General features: G+C 40.8%; 1 protein-coding gene across 1 annotated transcript in view; it reads left to right on the top strand.

The window, feature by feature from the left end:
- The window catches only part of hcn2b (hyperpolarization activated cyclic nucleotide-gated potassium channel 2b), a 35,784-nt gene that overhangs the window by 5,720 nt on the left and 15,608 nt on the right, over positions 1-14,456 (top strand). Inside the window, exons 2-4 of the mRNA XM_084416510.1 lie at positions 1-57; positions 5,668-5,829; positions 9,587-9,805. The exon at positions 1-57 is cut by the window's left edge and continues 367 nt beyond it. Of these exons, the coding sequence (XP_084272636.1) occupies positions 1-57; positions 5,668-5,829; positions 9,587-9,805 (438 nt within the window). The remainder of the gene's footprint in view (positions 58-5,667; positions 5,830-9,586; positions 9,806-14,456) is intronic.

The raw sequence follows: 14,456 nt of genomic DNA on the forward strand, positions 1-14,456 counted from the left end.
TTACTGCGACTACTTAGACTGTCCAGACTGATTCGTTACATCCATCAATGGGAAGAGGTAAGATGGGCTTCATTGTTGAAGTCAAACACGATCTTTCGATTTGTGACTGTGAAGAAATTGAAATATTCGCTTTGATGAAAGGAGCATTGAGTAATTATTTTCTCATTTAAAATTGGTTTTATTCTACGTTGAATAGGTCATCGGTCATCTCATGGTGGCTGCCATTTGAGATAAAAAAAAAAAAAATGAATATGGCTGATAGCTTCGGTAGCCTAACTCAAAAATAATTGCTTCTGCTGGATATACACAATGGCTGCGTCCGAAAGCGCATACTCTCTTCTTTTGAATAAGAAATTACTTCACGACCATAGACTGTAAAGCCCCTTTCACAACAGAGATTCCGGAAAATACACGGATAAAGTGACCCGGGATTTGACCCGGGTTCGTTTGATTTTGGTTCATTCACACTGCCAGTGATTTTCCGGAATCAGAGTGCGTTCACACACAACCCGTAAAAATGCCGTAAAGACACGTGACATCGATGTGACTTGTAAAGTTGTAATCTCTTAAGTTTGCTTATGAGCTGCGATCTCTCTCGAGAGAAACCACGCTTGTGCATTTTTTTCTCTGATTCGATCATAAACTTGCGCTTTACGTACCGTTTGACAGCTTGCGAACGATCCCGGCTTTAGCGTCATCACTACGACACGGCAATATTACGGCTTTTGTTTACACAGCGCGCGTTCCGGGACTGAACACGGCAATGTTACTAGGTCCCCAACACGGCATCGATCCCGGGTCGTGTTTGCGTTCACACAGAAGGCGCTCTGGCAATTTGCCGGGTTCAAAGCGCTGTGTGAAAGGGGCTTTAAGAAAGATGGACGACGCACCTTCACTCTCTTCCACTGTAGAAAAGTGAAGCGGCAAATGTCCAAATATGGCGCTGACATTTTGCGCTGATTTGGGACCTGATTCTGGGACCTGAAACGGTTAGTACAGTTTACTGCAGAACAACTCACATATTAAAGTTGAAGCTCCAATCGCCTCCTGAAAATCCCCAAAAAGTCAGTTGGTGCCTCAGTGACTATTTCGCTCAGAGAAGCTGTCAATCACAGCTGTCAATCATGATGTCACACTCCCGTTTTTATACCATCAACTAAGACCAAACTTATTTAAAAAAACGAACACTTAAACTTACATCAGCGTGATAAAACTACCTAAAATGACAGAAAACATATTTGGAAAAAATGTATTTGAAGTGTAATTGGATTGTTTAGTTTGCCTCACCTCTCATTAGATTACATGGAGAGGGCGGGGTTTATGACCTATACTGGGACCAGCCACCTGGGGGCGATCTTTTTTCAGGACTTGTGCGGCACGCTTGTTCACGACTATTAAAAATCTACATATACATAGTTATGCGCACTTCTGAATTTCACTGGTAATAGTAGGTCATCCGGGTACGTTTGGCCTACTGTTTTATGAGTATGTGAATTCAGACATACTACTCTTTTCACATACGTTTTTTCGCCTACTATATAGTAGGGAAGTATGCATATTTGGATGCAGCTTCTGGCATTGGAAGTCTGACAAAATAAGACAAGAAACGTTGAAAACATGACTGATATTCTGTTGAGCGTTCTTGCGTTCTTTTCCAGCGAATCTCAAATGCATATCTTGACGGAAATGTAGGTCACTTTGGATAAAAGCGGTATGAATGTAAACTTCTGGTTCATTCGTCACACTGAAGATAGAAGGTCGAGCACATTGCATTGTGAGATACAATCTTTCGTATGCTATTCCAAACATAGCAAAATGTTTATTTACCTGGTGATGTCACTTCTTTTGTTTGTAACTGCGAGAAACAGAATGCATTCAATGGAGCTTTTCACTGATTTCCAATGCTGTCTTGTAGGTGTTTGTCGTGGGTGACTAATTAGGTTCACATGCTAATTAACGTAGCCTGGGGTAATTAACGATCATAAACATTGATAACAGCAAATGACTGACCACAATAGTAAAAACAGTTCAGTGCATTAACATTAAAACAATGGCCAACATTTCAAAACACCATCTTTTGTGAACATTTGGGATGATTGTATAGAGAGCCAGCTGGGTGACAGCAATGTGACGATTTGTCTGGGGTTGAGCTGACTGATGATTCAGTTATATGCGTTCTTTTCACCACCAAATGGGACAATTATGCTCCTGATTACATAGTGGTAATGTGAGCTAGCCATGGCCCTCAATTACTGAATCAACCTTGCACAGCAGTGCCACATTCACTCCACACTGTTTAGCCCATGCATAGCTCTTGATTACTCAGGCAGGGACAATGCACGAGTAAGACAACCTAAAAGATATTACCAAGTTGTGAAACCCATTTGTCTTACACCACTTTTCCTTAACCTTGATTACGTGAAGGTAATGTAAATGGCTTAAAACTGTGGTCTTTTATCGGGGAAAGGTCATAAACAGCTAGCATAACCCCTAACTGCACACTGTTGCCCATTACCCTGATTTTGTACTGCATGTAAACAGCTGCCCCCCTTGGACGTTTGTAAAGCCTGTTGTGTTTTTTGGCCATAACAAGAAAAACAGTAACACTTTAGAACAATTCTCATTTTTAACTGGTTGCTTATTAGCTTGCATATTTGCTGTTTATTGGTAGCCTACTTATAAAGCACATTTTAATGCCTTATTCTGCCCGACCATATTCTTCATCTCTTAATCCTACCCCATACCTAAACTTAAAGGGATACTTCACCAATTAGCATTAAGCTTTGTATCAGTAGAAACCCGGTAGTATTTTCGAATGACCGTGCTTCCCTCCCTCATGTCCTCCTGAGACGAGAGATTTCTGTATTGTGTGTCTGGAAAAAAAACTGGCTTTTTTGGCCAGAGGTTAGAGACTACAGCCAGTAGAAGGAGCTCGTTCCGCATGTTTTCAACCCGCCCATAGGGGGATCTCACGATAAAATGGCGTCTTTTCAGTTTCAAGTCAACTAGTAGCCTAGTTGTAGCATTTCTTCCGATACTGCCCTCTGTAGCCGGTAGGCGTGGCTTGGGAGTGGCCTCGTAGGGCAACGAAGCAAGTGCATTCTGGGAGTTGTTGTCTTTCATCCACATGAGCCAAAAATACATTTTCTGGCTTTTCTCAGTCTAGAAGGCACCAACTTCTCAAATAATTTCACATTTCTACTACATAAATGACCCAATTTAAATACACATTCATCTTTCCAGCGGTGAAATATCCCTTTAACAACTACCTTACTATTAATAAGCAATAAATTAGGAGTTTATTGAGGCAAAAGTCGTAATTAATAGTGAATATGTGTTCCCCATACTAAAGTGTTTCCAGAAAACCTAACAAGAAAAGCATTTCATTAGCCAAAGTAGCATGTCATAATAAAGCCATATTTTATGCTAGCTAATAAAAAGGCTTTGCTTGCCAGCCTTCTGCTTACAAGATTACAAAGAGTATAGGTTAGCAATGGTGAACATGTGTTATGCTATCAGGCCAGTTGTTATCTTGCTAAAATAACACGAAGCAAAATGTTTTTGACCATTTGTACTTTTGTGAAAAAACGAATTCTAAGCTAACGTTACCAGGCTAATAGTTAGCTTGCAAACGGCAGGGTAATTAAAAACAAAGAAAGATAAATGTTTTGTTTACAAGATCACATTGTGTATGTTAGGTTAGCATGCTAATAAATCTATGCTAAGCTGTCAGGCCAGTTGTAATGTTGCTAAAAACACAAAGAAACTAAAAGCACAATTAAAGGGAAATGTTGAGTTGATTAGCTTATATTAACCATTTATAATTTAGGAAAAAACTATAAATGGTAAGCTATCAGGCTAAGCATTAGCTTTCTAAATCCCGGCTAACTACTGTAAACTACTGTACACCAAGAAATCAAAACGTTTAAAGACACACCAAGCCAAAGAGCGGCTGTCGGCCAACGCTGGGCAGTTGTTGAACGTCAGCCGGCAGTTTATGCAGGGTGGGGTATATTTGGCCAGTTGAGCATATTGACTTGGCGCCCGTCGACGTCGTCGGTGAGAGAGAGAATTCTAACTGGCTGATGTTCAGCTTAGTGAACGAGTTTGCACTATAATCAAAGCAAAAGTGATAAAAACCAGCAAAGAAGTCAAGATGGCACAGACAGAAGGCTATTCTAATTTTACGTCATCTTACCTGAGCATTCCAATGCGCAAATATTTTCATAACAACATGAGTCGCCTGGAATAAAGAAAGTGATCTGCGTGATCGATATTCAAAATGGTAAGCAAGCACTGCTTTATTTACGATTTATATATCTGCAGTCCTAGTTTCAGCATCCCTTTTGAATGACGAATATAGACTATAGATACCTGATGATATAGACAGGTGCTAGTTGACAGTCGCCTGTAGTCCTTTTAGTGTGTTTAAGCGCAGCGTTTTGGCTGAGACGCAGCCGACGAGAGGCGACAACACAGTCAACTTTCATTGCCGGCCTTTAGAATTACCATATTTGGTTGTATAAAAATGATAGATCACATAGTTTTTAAAATTTGCTTACAAAATTGTTTCGAACCAACAACCACACCATGGTATGCATACTGAAAAACTACTCAAAAAACATGCCTGGTGATTATATTGTACGTACACAAGCCAGTGTTTTAACAAGGACATTAGTCAGCTGATGTTTGACAACATCCGTACATTAGGTGATTATTCATGCCAGAAGAAAAAGGATATTCGGTATGGATCATTAATTTAACCAAATTCAAATCGCAGTGTAATGAGACCTATAAGTGCTTCCACATTGCTTTGAGATCAGTGACCCTGATCAAAGAGGCTTTCAAGAATTGCACGGCGACAGTGATATGATAAACAAACAGCCATAACTCCCAACCATAGCCCCAAGCATGATGCTTCTCTTCAAATATTAGTCTCCAGTCAGTTTTATGTTTTGCATTGTCTCGGTTTTAAGATGCTGCTGCTTCTCAAGCTAGAAAAAACAACCCATGCCGACTAAGAACTTTACAACATGAGCCAGGTTAGTGTCTCTGCCTTGTCTTCTTTTATCGCTGTTTTGGCTCAGTTGCTATTTGGGGCACTTGGCTTTTCTCAGGTGTGACAAGCCTTGTTTCTGGTATGGGAAGTGAGTGTTGACACTGTCTCGCACAACCACACAAGGAATTATTCTGGGCTGGCTCCAGATCGCTTTCCAATAACTGTCCTCTTCACTTTGTAACCACAAACAAACTGCACACACAGCTGTCTCCAAGAGACACATTCTCCACTCTTCCTTAGTCTTGCCAGGAAGAACTCGGTATCAGTTTGGCACATTACTTTCATCATTCACAGACATGTTCGTATCATTCTGACCTCAGAGTCACCGATATTGAATCTAATCTGACGGGATGAAGTTTGTAGAATGTACTGTACTCATTACATAAAGCTTTGACAAACCTGATCTCAATACAATAAGCTCACAAATCTAGAGGTCACACATAATCTACAAGTCAAAGGGGTTTTGAAACAGTAGCTTGTTTAGACAATCCCTCCTAAAACGAGGGATTTTGTTTCAGAGTCGTGATAATTTAATATATTCTGGTTTGTCCTAGAGAGTCCTTCCCTTCTGCTACTCAAATGTAATGAGCTCTTATCTTGACTGACAGATCTTTCACATGACCTATGACCTGGCCAGTGCGGTGATGCGCATTATCAATCTGATTGGGATGATGCTGCTGCTGTGCCACTGGGATGGCTGTCTGCAGTTCCTGGTGCCCATGTTGCAGGACTTCCCTTCGGACTGTTGGGTGTCCCTTAACAAGATGGTGGTAAGTCTTACCTTCCAACTTACCTCGGTTTCTGTCACACAAATCTTCCTTAACTCTCCTAAATAGCAAGTTCTCAGTGATTTGTGTAGCCCAAAGTTTGAACATCATTTTCTACAGTTACACACAAATAGGAATGAGCCATTTTCAGTCCAGGAACTGAATCTTGGACTCAGCAAATGGCTCTGAAAAAGGTCACTCTGAGTCCTCAAATTATGCCTGGACAATTCCAGACAATATGCAAATAAGAAAGCCAACACCTCTACTGATATCATCAGTGTTTGACAGTGTTAATCACATGGGCACATTGGGGAGCCGACTCCATCACCTGCTCCTCTCACTTTCCCAAGTCTGCCAGGCACTTCGAGTCACCCCTCCCTCACTGCTCACCATCATCCATCTGTTCTAGAAGTTCTCCATGCTGTTTAGTCTAGTTTGAAGAAAAGACACTGTTTGGACATTTGCTACACTGATGTATACAGTCATTGATCGTAAACCTAAGTGTAAACGATTGGCGACAGTTTGTGAATAGTCGTCAACCAGTTTGGTATGAAAAACCATTAAAAAAAAAAGCCAATGGAAAGGTCGACAAACTCACAGGGTTGAATAAATCTAAGAAATGCACATTATTTAGGGTTTACCTGTCTGGTCATCCTTTATGCTGTCATGTGACATGGGGACAGGTTTCTAATTGGCTTTTGTTACCACAATAGTTGCAGTCAGTCTAGTCATTGCCAGTGCTTAGCAATCAAGGTCAGCAGCTTTCCAAAGGCAGATTGCTTGAAATGAAAGACGCAGCGTTAAACGATCCGTCTCATTATTTCAAGTGTCCGCCTGTACTCTCAATTGGCCCTTCTTTGTGCGGTAATGAAGCCTGTGAGTCACACTCGCTGAAGGTGCTATCAAACACTGGACAATTTACAAACTTTCCTATATTTGTTAGAACACAATACAACTTAAAGAGGCATTACCATTCAGGATACTGAAAAAAAAGTGATGACATTCAGACAGTGTGAATCCAATCCAAAACAGTATCACTTGTACTTGCCTTCTTCCTGTTTGCAGATATCCAGGGTCCGATTCTGAAAAAATAGGTCTTCAATAGTGGTTGGAAAAAACATCATGATCATTAATGTATGCCTAGACTAATCAATATCACATCCAAACTGAATTAAAATTCCTTGTTGAAGTGCATAAATGAGTTACAGATGATTCAACCACAATTCATCTGCCGCTGTGTTTCCCGCCTCTGATAGATCAATGCACTGAAATACACCCTTTGATCCCTTTTGATCCAGCTGTGCCCTGTGATCCATGACCTAGCATCTTTAAATCCGTCTGTGCACGGTTAGAATCCCAAATAAAGCATGTCCGATTCAAAGGTACATGCTCACATATGCATTTTTCGAGAGTCTTGCTTATGAGCTCTGCAAACTTGAGGAGCCATTCAAAGTTAAGATAAGCATCCCCCTGACATGCACAGACACACACGTATAGACTCACCATGGCCTATCTTCATCTACTCATTCACAGTGAAGGGCTCTTACCAAAGCCCTTTTAGCGCAGGTCAGTTCACTGGCGACCGTCTTGGTAATGTGCCCATGATAAATGCGGGGAAGTACAGCTGTTATATACTGAAATGCGGAAGACTGAAATCTCACATTTCTCACGTTTCTAATTGAATCTAAAATTTTGCCCAAATGACACAAACACACACAAAAAATGTTTTAGGCTGTTTTATTCAATTTTCCTATATGTTAGAGTCAACAAACAACAACGGCTATTGGCTCTTTAAACTGAAAGTCGGGACTTCAATTCTCACAACTACCATATTTATCACTACAACATTTTTCTAAAAGTGGCTTGTCTTCACCACCGTAAAAATGGTTTGCTCTTTCACATGTAAATGATTAAACAAGCAATGCCACAGAAAACCATTTGCACTGCAGCTAATTAGCTCTCTATATTTATTCAATTATAAACACCATTATAATACCTCAGCAAGCCATAATACACAGTAACTATTAGGGTGATTTTTTTTCCCCTCAGCAGAATGTAGACTGTACAAAACTCTATGTTCATACTTCTCCAAGAGAAAAGCCCTGCAGTAAAGACAAATTACTATACTAGTTGAACTTGGCTAAATCAACTTAATAGCTAAGTCTCTTCATCTCTGTGCCAGTGGGGTAGAGTAACACTAGGTTAAATGTGCGCTAAGGGCATTAGTTGAGCAAACTTAACCAAAGCACAATTGCTTAACCGGATCTACCCTAATGTGTGCTAATCTTTCATTTAGCTCATTCCAAATCATGCTAGCAGCACTAAAATGTATGTCCGCTAAAACAGATTATGCAGCATTAAACATTTCCTCTTTCTTTTCCCATGAATGCAGGGAACAGGAAATAATTTGTAAATGCCTGTTTATCCACAGAATGTAGAGCATGTGCTGGGGTGTTAAATGGCGAATGTTTCGAGGCTAAGCAATTGCTCAATGTGTTTATTTGCATACAGCTTACTGAGAAGCATGCCAATGCCAAGTAAATCTTTGTGTTTATAGTGTTTATGTAGCATTACAAATCCTGAGAAATCAGTCTCACAGTTTGGTTTGGCTTGACTCAGGTCCATCTAAGAATAAACTTAAGCAAAGGAAGTTGATATTTCATTTATTTCTTTCCCATGCATATGTCAGGGGGGTTCAAATATATAATGTGGAACTTTAGCAGTTTATTGTGTTCATTCAGTGTTTAATTGTTGACCTGTGCGCTCACTGAGATGTTCCAGTTAACCCAGAAAAAAATTATTGTTCAGGGTATGACTGGAAGTCTTGGAAGGCAGACATGTGAAGAAGATGGAAAGCAGACATGAAGACACACTGCCCCCACTGCATGCTTTCTACACTGCCAAGTCTTGCAGTTTCTCAAATAAATAGTTAGACTCCAAACAATGTCTTCTTGGGCTTGTTTGCATTTGTACTTGACAGGATTGTTGGGGTTGAGGCAACACTTTGCTTCTTCCTTAGGACTGTATAGTTGAGTCTGCAAACATTTATATTTCTTATTTCTCCATGACACTTGCACTCTATGAGCACTGTCTTTACACCCAAGTTGCCAGTGATAAAAGGTCAGGTGTGTCCTGGCTTCAACAGAGGCTTCCTCCATCCCAACCCTAGTAAACCACTTCTCAACTCATTTCCACAAAGTAATTCCCCTGATTACCCATCACCCCGTTTTCCATATTCACCTCATTTCCCCCTCTTTGTCATTCAAAGTCACCCGTGGCCTCCTTGACTTTGATTCAGGATCTTCATAGCCATGTCTAAACCTGCTCGAAGTGAATGCAAATCAGGTTAAGCACATTTCACGGGGACCCATCAGGTCAATCCTGAAAAATCAGTTGCTTATGAAGAGAGACGAAGTACTTTAGCGTAGCAGCTGAGGTCCTATGCAGATATTTGCAAGGGGAGGAAAGACATTATAACTAGAGCCCAGCTGAACAATAAACAATGCAGTCCAATTAACCACCTTTAAATAACAGACAGAGTGATGAAATAATGACTCTATCACAGGTCCATGGCGCACGTAGCTATCCAACATACAGTACTTGGCAAGCTGCCTTTAACAGGGGTTTTAATTGCCAAGATTTTAACAAGGATTAGTGTCCAGAGGAGATCATGCTCAGGAGAGTGTATCTAGTGCTGATGAAGTAATCAAAGTCTCCCTTTCTTTTTCTATTTATCACTTTCTCGCCTTCCAATTTGCAGAATGACTCCTGGAGTGAGCTGTACTCCTTTGCCCTGTTCAAGGCCATGAGCCATATGCTGTGCATCGGGTACGGACGCCAGGCCCCAGAGAGTATGTCTGATATCTGGTTGACCATGCTGAGTATGATCGTGGGAGCCACCTGCTACGCCATGTTCATTGGCCATGCCACCGCCCTCATACAGTCGTTGGACTCTTCCCGGCGCCAGTACCAGGAGAAGGTGGGTACTATGCTCCAGACACACACACATACACACCGAAACACCTGCAGATGACCTTCTTATGTGTCACCGTTTGTTTGATCTTGCCAGATCAAAGTCGGTACCTATCGTCTGTTTGAGAGGATGAAACTGCTCAGGCCAACTATCCCTACGGCTGAGGATTCTGGGTATTCTCTGCAATCTGGTCTCCCTCTCATCTGATCAGTTGTCTGTCCCTCCCACGGCTGTAATTCGGTCTTCTTTGATTCCTAATCACGGCATCTGGTGCTTGTTTACACCGGCAACTCTAGTTTGCAACCCGTGTCTTGACGTCACAAACGATTTGGTTACAAACTTCTTATCTCTGCACTATTGCGACTTTCTGGAACCTCTCTTTTCTTGAAAATATATAATCGGTTTGTTATTGCCATGTGCTTTAAAGGAAAATATTTTTTGGGGAGATTGTATTTCAAAGAAATTTGATGTCCACTCAGCGTCGGCGCTATGAGGGTCACTGTGCCCCCTTCACCTCTGCTCCATTAACCCCCCCTTCCCCCTCCCGGACCGTGATTTCTGCCGCTGCCCCACGCGGAAAAATTGTAATGCCTGCCCACAAGGGTACCAACCCTGTGCCCACCTGAGTAAAAAGGCTTGTATGTTCTTAAATTATTGGAGAATCCCCATGGGACAGCAGTCAGTTTACATTAAAAATCTGACAGTGACATAGATATTCTCTTCTACAGGAAATGCACAGCAGTCGGATTGACAGAACTGGATTAAGTTCATCAGCAATCAAATTCAGTTTCAAATAGACCAGAAGTACTCAGTCCGTCTCCTAGAAACCCAGTTCTTGCAAAGTTTTTTTCCAACCTGCTTCAACACACTTGCCTGTGTTTTTCAAACAATTCTGAACACATAAATGAACTGGTTTAGGAGTGTTTGATTAGGGTTGGAGCAAAACTTTGTAAGACAGTGGGTCTCCAGGAGGAGGATTGAAGACCTCTGAAATGGACTATACCAAACTGTCCTACCACTGCTTCTGCCACATCATCCTTTGGTTGCTCAGACAGATTGTCCTGCTCCAAACTCACAGCATTGGTCGAGACAGAAGTTGACCAGGGTGCTTTCCACACTTTGGGAAGTCCCCCTACGAATGACTTACTTCGGTTGGCTTACTCATATTTGCATCTGCACATCAAACTGGCATAGGGAAAAGTATTTCAAGATCAAGCACAACATTTAAAGGTATTAAAATGTATTTAAAGGAATTCCTGCTCATCATTATTTGCATGCCTTATATTCTTACTTTAAACATATATATATATATATATTACGATAAGATTTGAAGGAATGATGTAATGCAGAGAATCCCAAAGGGACTTTCGGTGGAGCTCATCAAATCTCGCCTAAGGCGGCAGACTTTCCTGTTCATTAATCACTAGCAACAGAGCTGCTTGCCGTCAGATAACAGAGCCACTGAGGCAGCAGGGGAGTAGAACGTGCTAAAGATGCCAACAAAAGCCATTCTTTGCATGAGATAAAGGGCCCATAGGAAGCTGTTTTTGACCTCATGATCCAGAATAAACGCAATGTAATGTTCCTTTGAGCCACAATATACAATAAAAAGCTGATGATTTTTGTGCACACTTGAGATGAAGGGGATCTCACTGGTGGAGAGGAAGAAGTGGATTGCTGTGATGGTGGTCCTTGAGTGCTTGCTTTTCTAAAATAACAGGGATATATTTACAACATACTGACCCAGAATATGCTTTCTAGCATACATAAATGTATGGTGAACGTGATTTCACCAAGTACCACATGTTCCTGGATCATCGTCTTTGTTGATCCTGGAACAACTTTCCAATCAACCAATCAGATTTGAGGGAAATTTACAGTTTATGTCAAGTTTTGGCTTAGAACCAGGGTGAGGTGCTTCAACATCAGTGTTATTCACCCATCATTTCCCTCTGATTTTAGGGTAAAGTTATGGGTAGGGTTAGGTTTAGGGGTAGGGATAGGATAAGGAATGTTATTCCAGGATCAACAAAATATGTTACGTAACATGTAATTATAAACCTAACATGTCTTACTTGGCAAAATCACGGTGACCATAAATGTATAGTATATGTTCAAATGCCACTGTAAAAAGCATAGGGTACTTTTCTGAGTGAACTCTAAAATCCCTTCTGTAAAAGGATTTATCACGGCTTTGCAACCTTATGTACAAACAGCACAATGTCCCTGTGTAGATCTCCCATTGTCCCCTCACATGTCCATCTCCCCTGCTATGTGGAAACCAATGGATTGCCAGACAACGACAGATGAACGGGACATTAGCCATTACGTAACAAGCATTACATTGCTTAACTTTGACTTTCAATTACCTGCTTAGGTCTAGCCTCCAACAAATGCTCATATGAAGTAGAACGACAGAAGTCTCAGATCAGTTTCTGTCAACATTATCGCACCCCAGGGAATTGTGGTTGTATGTACAGGCTTGCTGAGATGTACAGATCGAGCTGTATCAATCGACCATTGGGCACCGCAGTGTCCGATTAGATTAGTATGTTACAATAATGATCACAACATTGTCCAGCATGTACTGTACAAAAGATAATATACTGATTGCATCATGTATGGAAACGATTTGATTTTAAAGAATAATATATTACAGTTCTTAGTTTTTGCAGGAGTATACAGCAAGAATTAGTTGTGATCTTTGTTTAGGGTTGTGGACTACAGGGCTGGAGGGGTCTCATATCACGTTGGTTATTACCTAACGGTAAACCATCATAATCCTAGTTGGCGTCGGATACCTATGGTTTAAATGTATCCACTGATGGACTCTATGTCCATATGGAATGAAAGCGTGATATACGGTTCACAGGACTCAGGCTTTCATCCCCCCTCCTTGGTGACTGTGATGACCTTGATGCTTTGGCAGATGGTCATGGGAAATATATCATCCCTTTATGTCACTAACTAAAGATGAACTGCATGTCCCATTACAAAGATAAAAAAAAAAAAACCCCGGTGGACTGGCTGAAAATGTGATTTGATTTCATGCATTTAGAACATGCGCTAACATAGTTCATAATTAATTGCTTGTTTCCACATGTTTACTGGAGCTGTGTGATTTGTAAGCTAGCTTGGTTTGGAAGTGATTCTGTTGTACATTTTTACAGAAACAATGAACAGTTTGGAAATGAAAGTTCTGGTGCTGTATGGAGAAACATTGCTAAAAACAAGCAAGCAAGCAACACAGACTATGCTAGGAAGCTTACACAGGTTAATCGGTTCATCAACCTGTAGGTCACCAGATGTGTAGCTTATCATATTTGTGCTACGCTAATGCTAGCTCAGTCCTGTGACAGCTTTCTATCTATCTATCTATCTGAGTATAAACAGAGAACAGTTCATGAGCTATGACCCAGTCTGAGACCAGGTGCAATTGAAAGTTTCCTGAAGTGTTTTCAGTGCTAATGCACAGACCTTGTCTCTACGTAATAGGAGACTCAAACAATGATTGCAACAAGGTTCAAGTAATTGGTTTCACGTTTCAGCTCAACACCTTGTCTTACTTCATGGCTGATTGAATGAACCAAAGAGAGGAGAAAATAGACTTCCTTGATCGAAAGAGACAAAGCGTAAATTACAGTTTGTCGAGCTTGACGAGACAAGCAGGCTCTGTTATTTTGAGGTGGCTAAATGTCGATGTGCAAGTAAACACATTTGTGATACTTTCTTTAAGCACAGGTGTGTCAATGTTAAACAGACAGTCTCTGATTAAATTCTCTTACTAAAGATTTGAACTTTTAATTCTTTTTACCGCTACATGCCTCCTATACATGTAAAGTAGGTTCATTAAAGATGTGCTTTATTCACAAAACGAGCAATTAGCATTGTGCTATTACCCTACGCAGAAAGAAATGCAAAAAAGGTGAAAAGGGATAATGGCATGCTGGGAGTCGGGAACCCCTGTTTTTTTCTTTCGGTTATGTGCGATTGTATAAATCCCTTATCCAATTGTAATTAATTAAGATCGATTTAGATTAGGATTTGGGCCGGATTACTGAAACAAAAGGTTTTCATGAAATGGTTTTATGATAGGGATTTCCACTCTGAGCTAATTAAAGTCAGTCAGTGCACTTCTCACGATTCCCCTCCCACTGCCAAAGGGATGATGAGTAATAGTGTGCATGGCATGCTAACACGCACATGCCATGTCTGTTGTATATAGGATATATCTGCTTCTGACAGGAAGTGTAAGCTTTCTTCTGTTGCTACATTTCTTCTCTTCTACTCAACCCCCCATTTCTTTGGTCTGGCAAATCACTTAACCATCAGCACCATTTTTGGGGTGTGTTCTGGAGTAACGTTGCAGCCTATGGGAGGGTCAGATTGCTCTCGGATTTCATCAAAAATATCTTAATTTGTGTTCCGAAGATGAACGAAAGTCTTACCGGTTTGGAACGACATGAGGGTAAGTAATTAATGACAGAATTTTCATTATTGGGTGAAGTTAAAGGGATAGTTCGCTCAAAATGTTCAATTCTAACCATTTACTCACCCTCATGTTGATCCAAATCTGTTTGACACACACTGAAACAAAAATAAAAAGAACATTTTAAAGGTTTTATAAATCCAAGTGATTCTTGCTTTAGCAAACACC

Source organism: Rutilus rutilus (genome assembly GCF_951802725.1).
Source record: "Rutilus rutilus genome assembly, chromosome: 8".
Classification (NCBI taxonomy): domain Eukaryota; kingdom Metazoa; phylum Chordata; class Actinopteri; order Cypriniformes; family Leuciscidae; genus Rutilus; species Rutilus rutilus.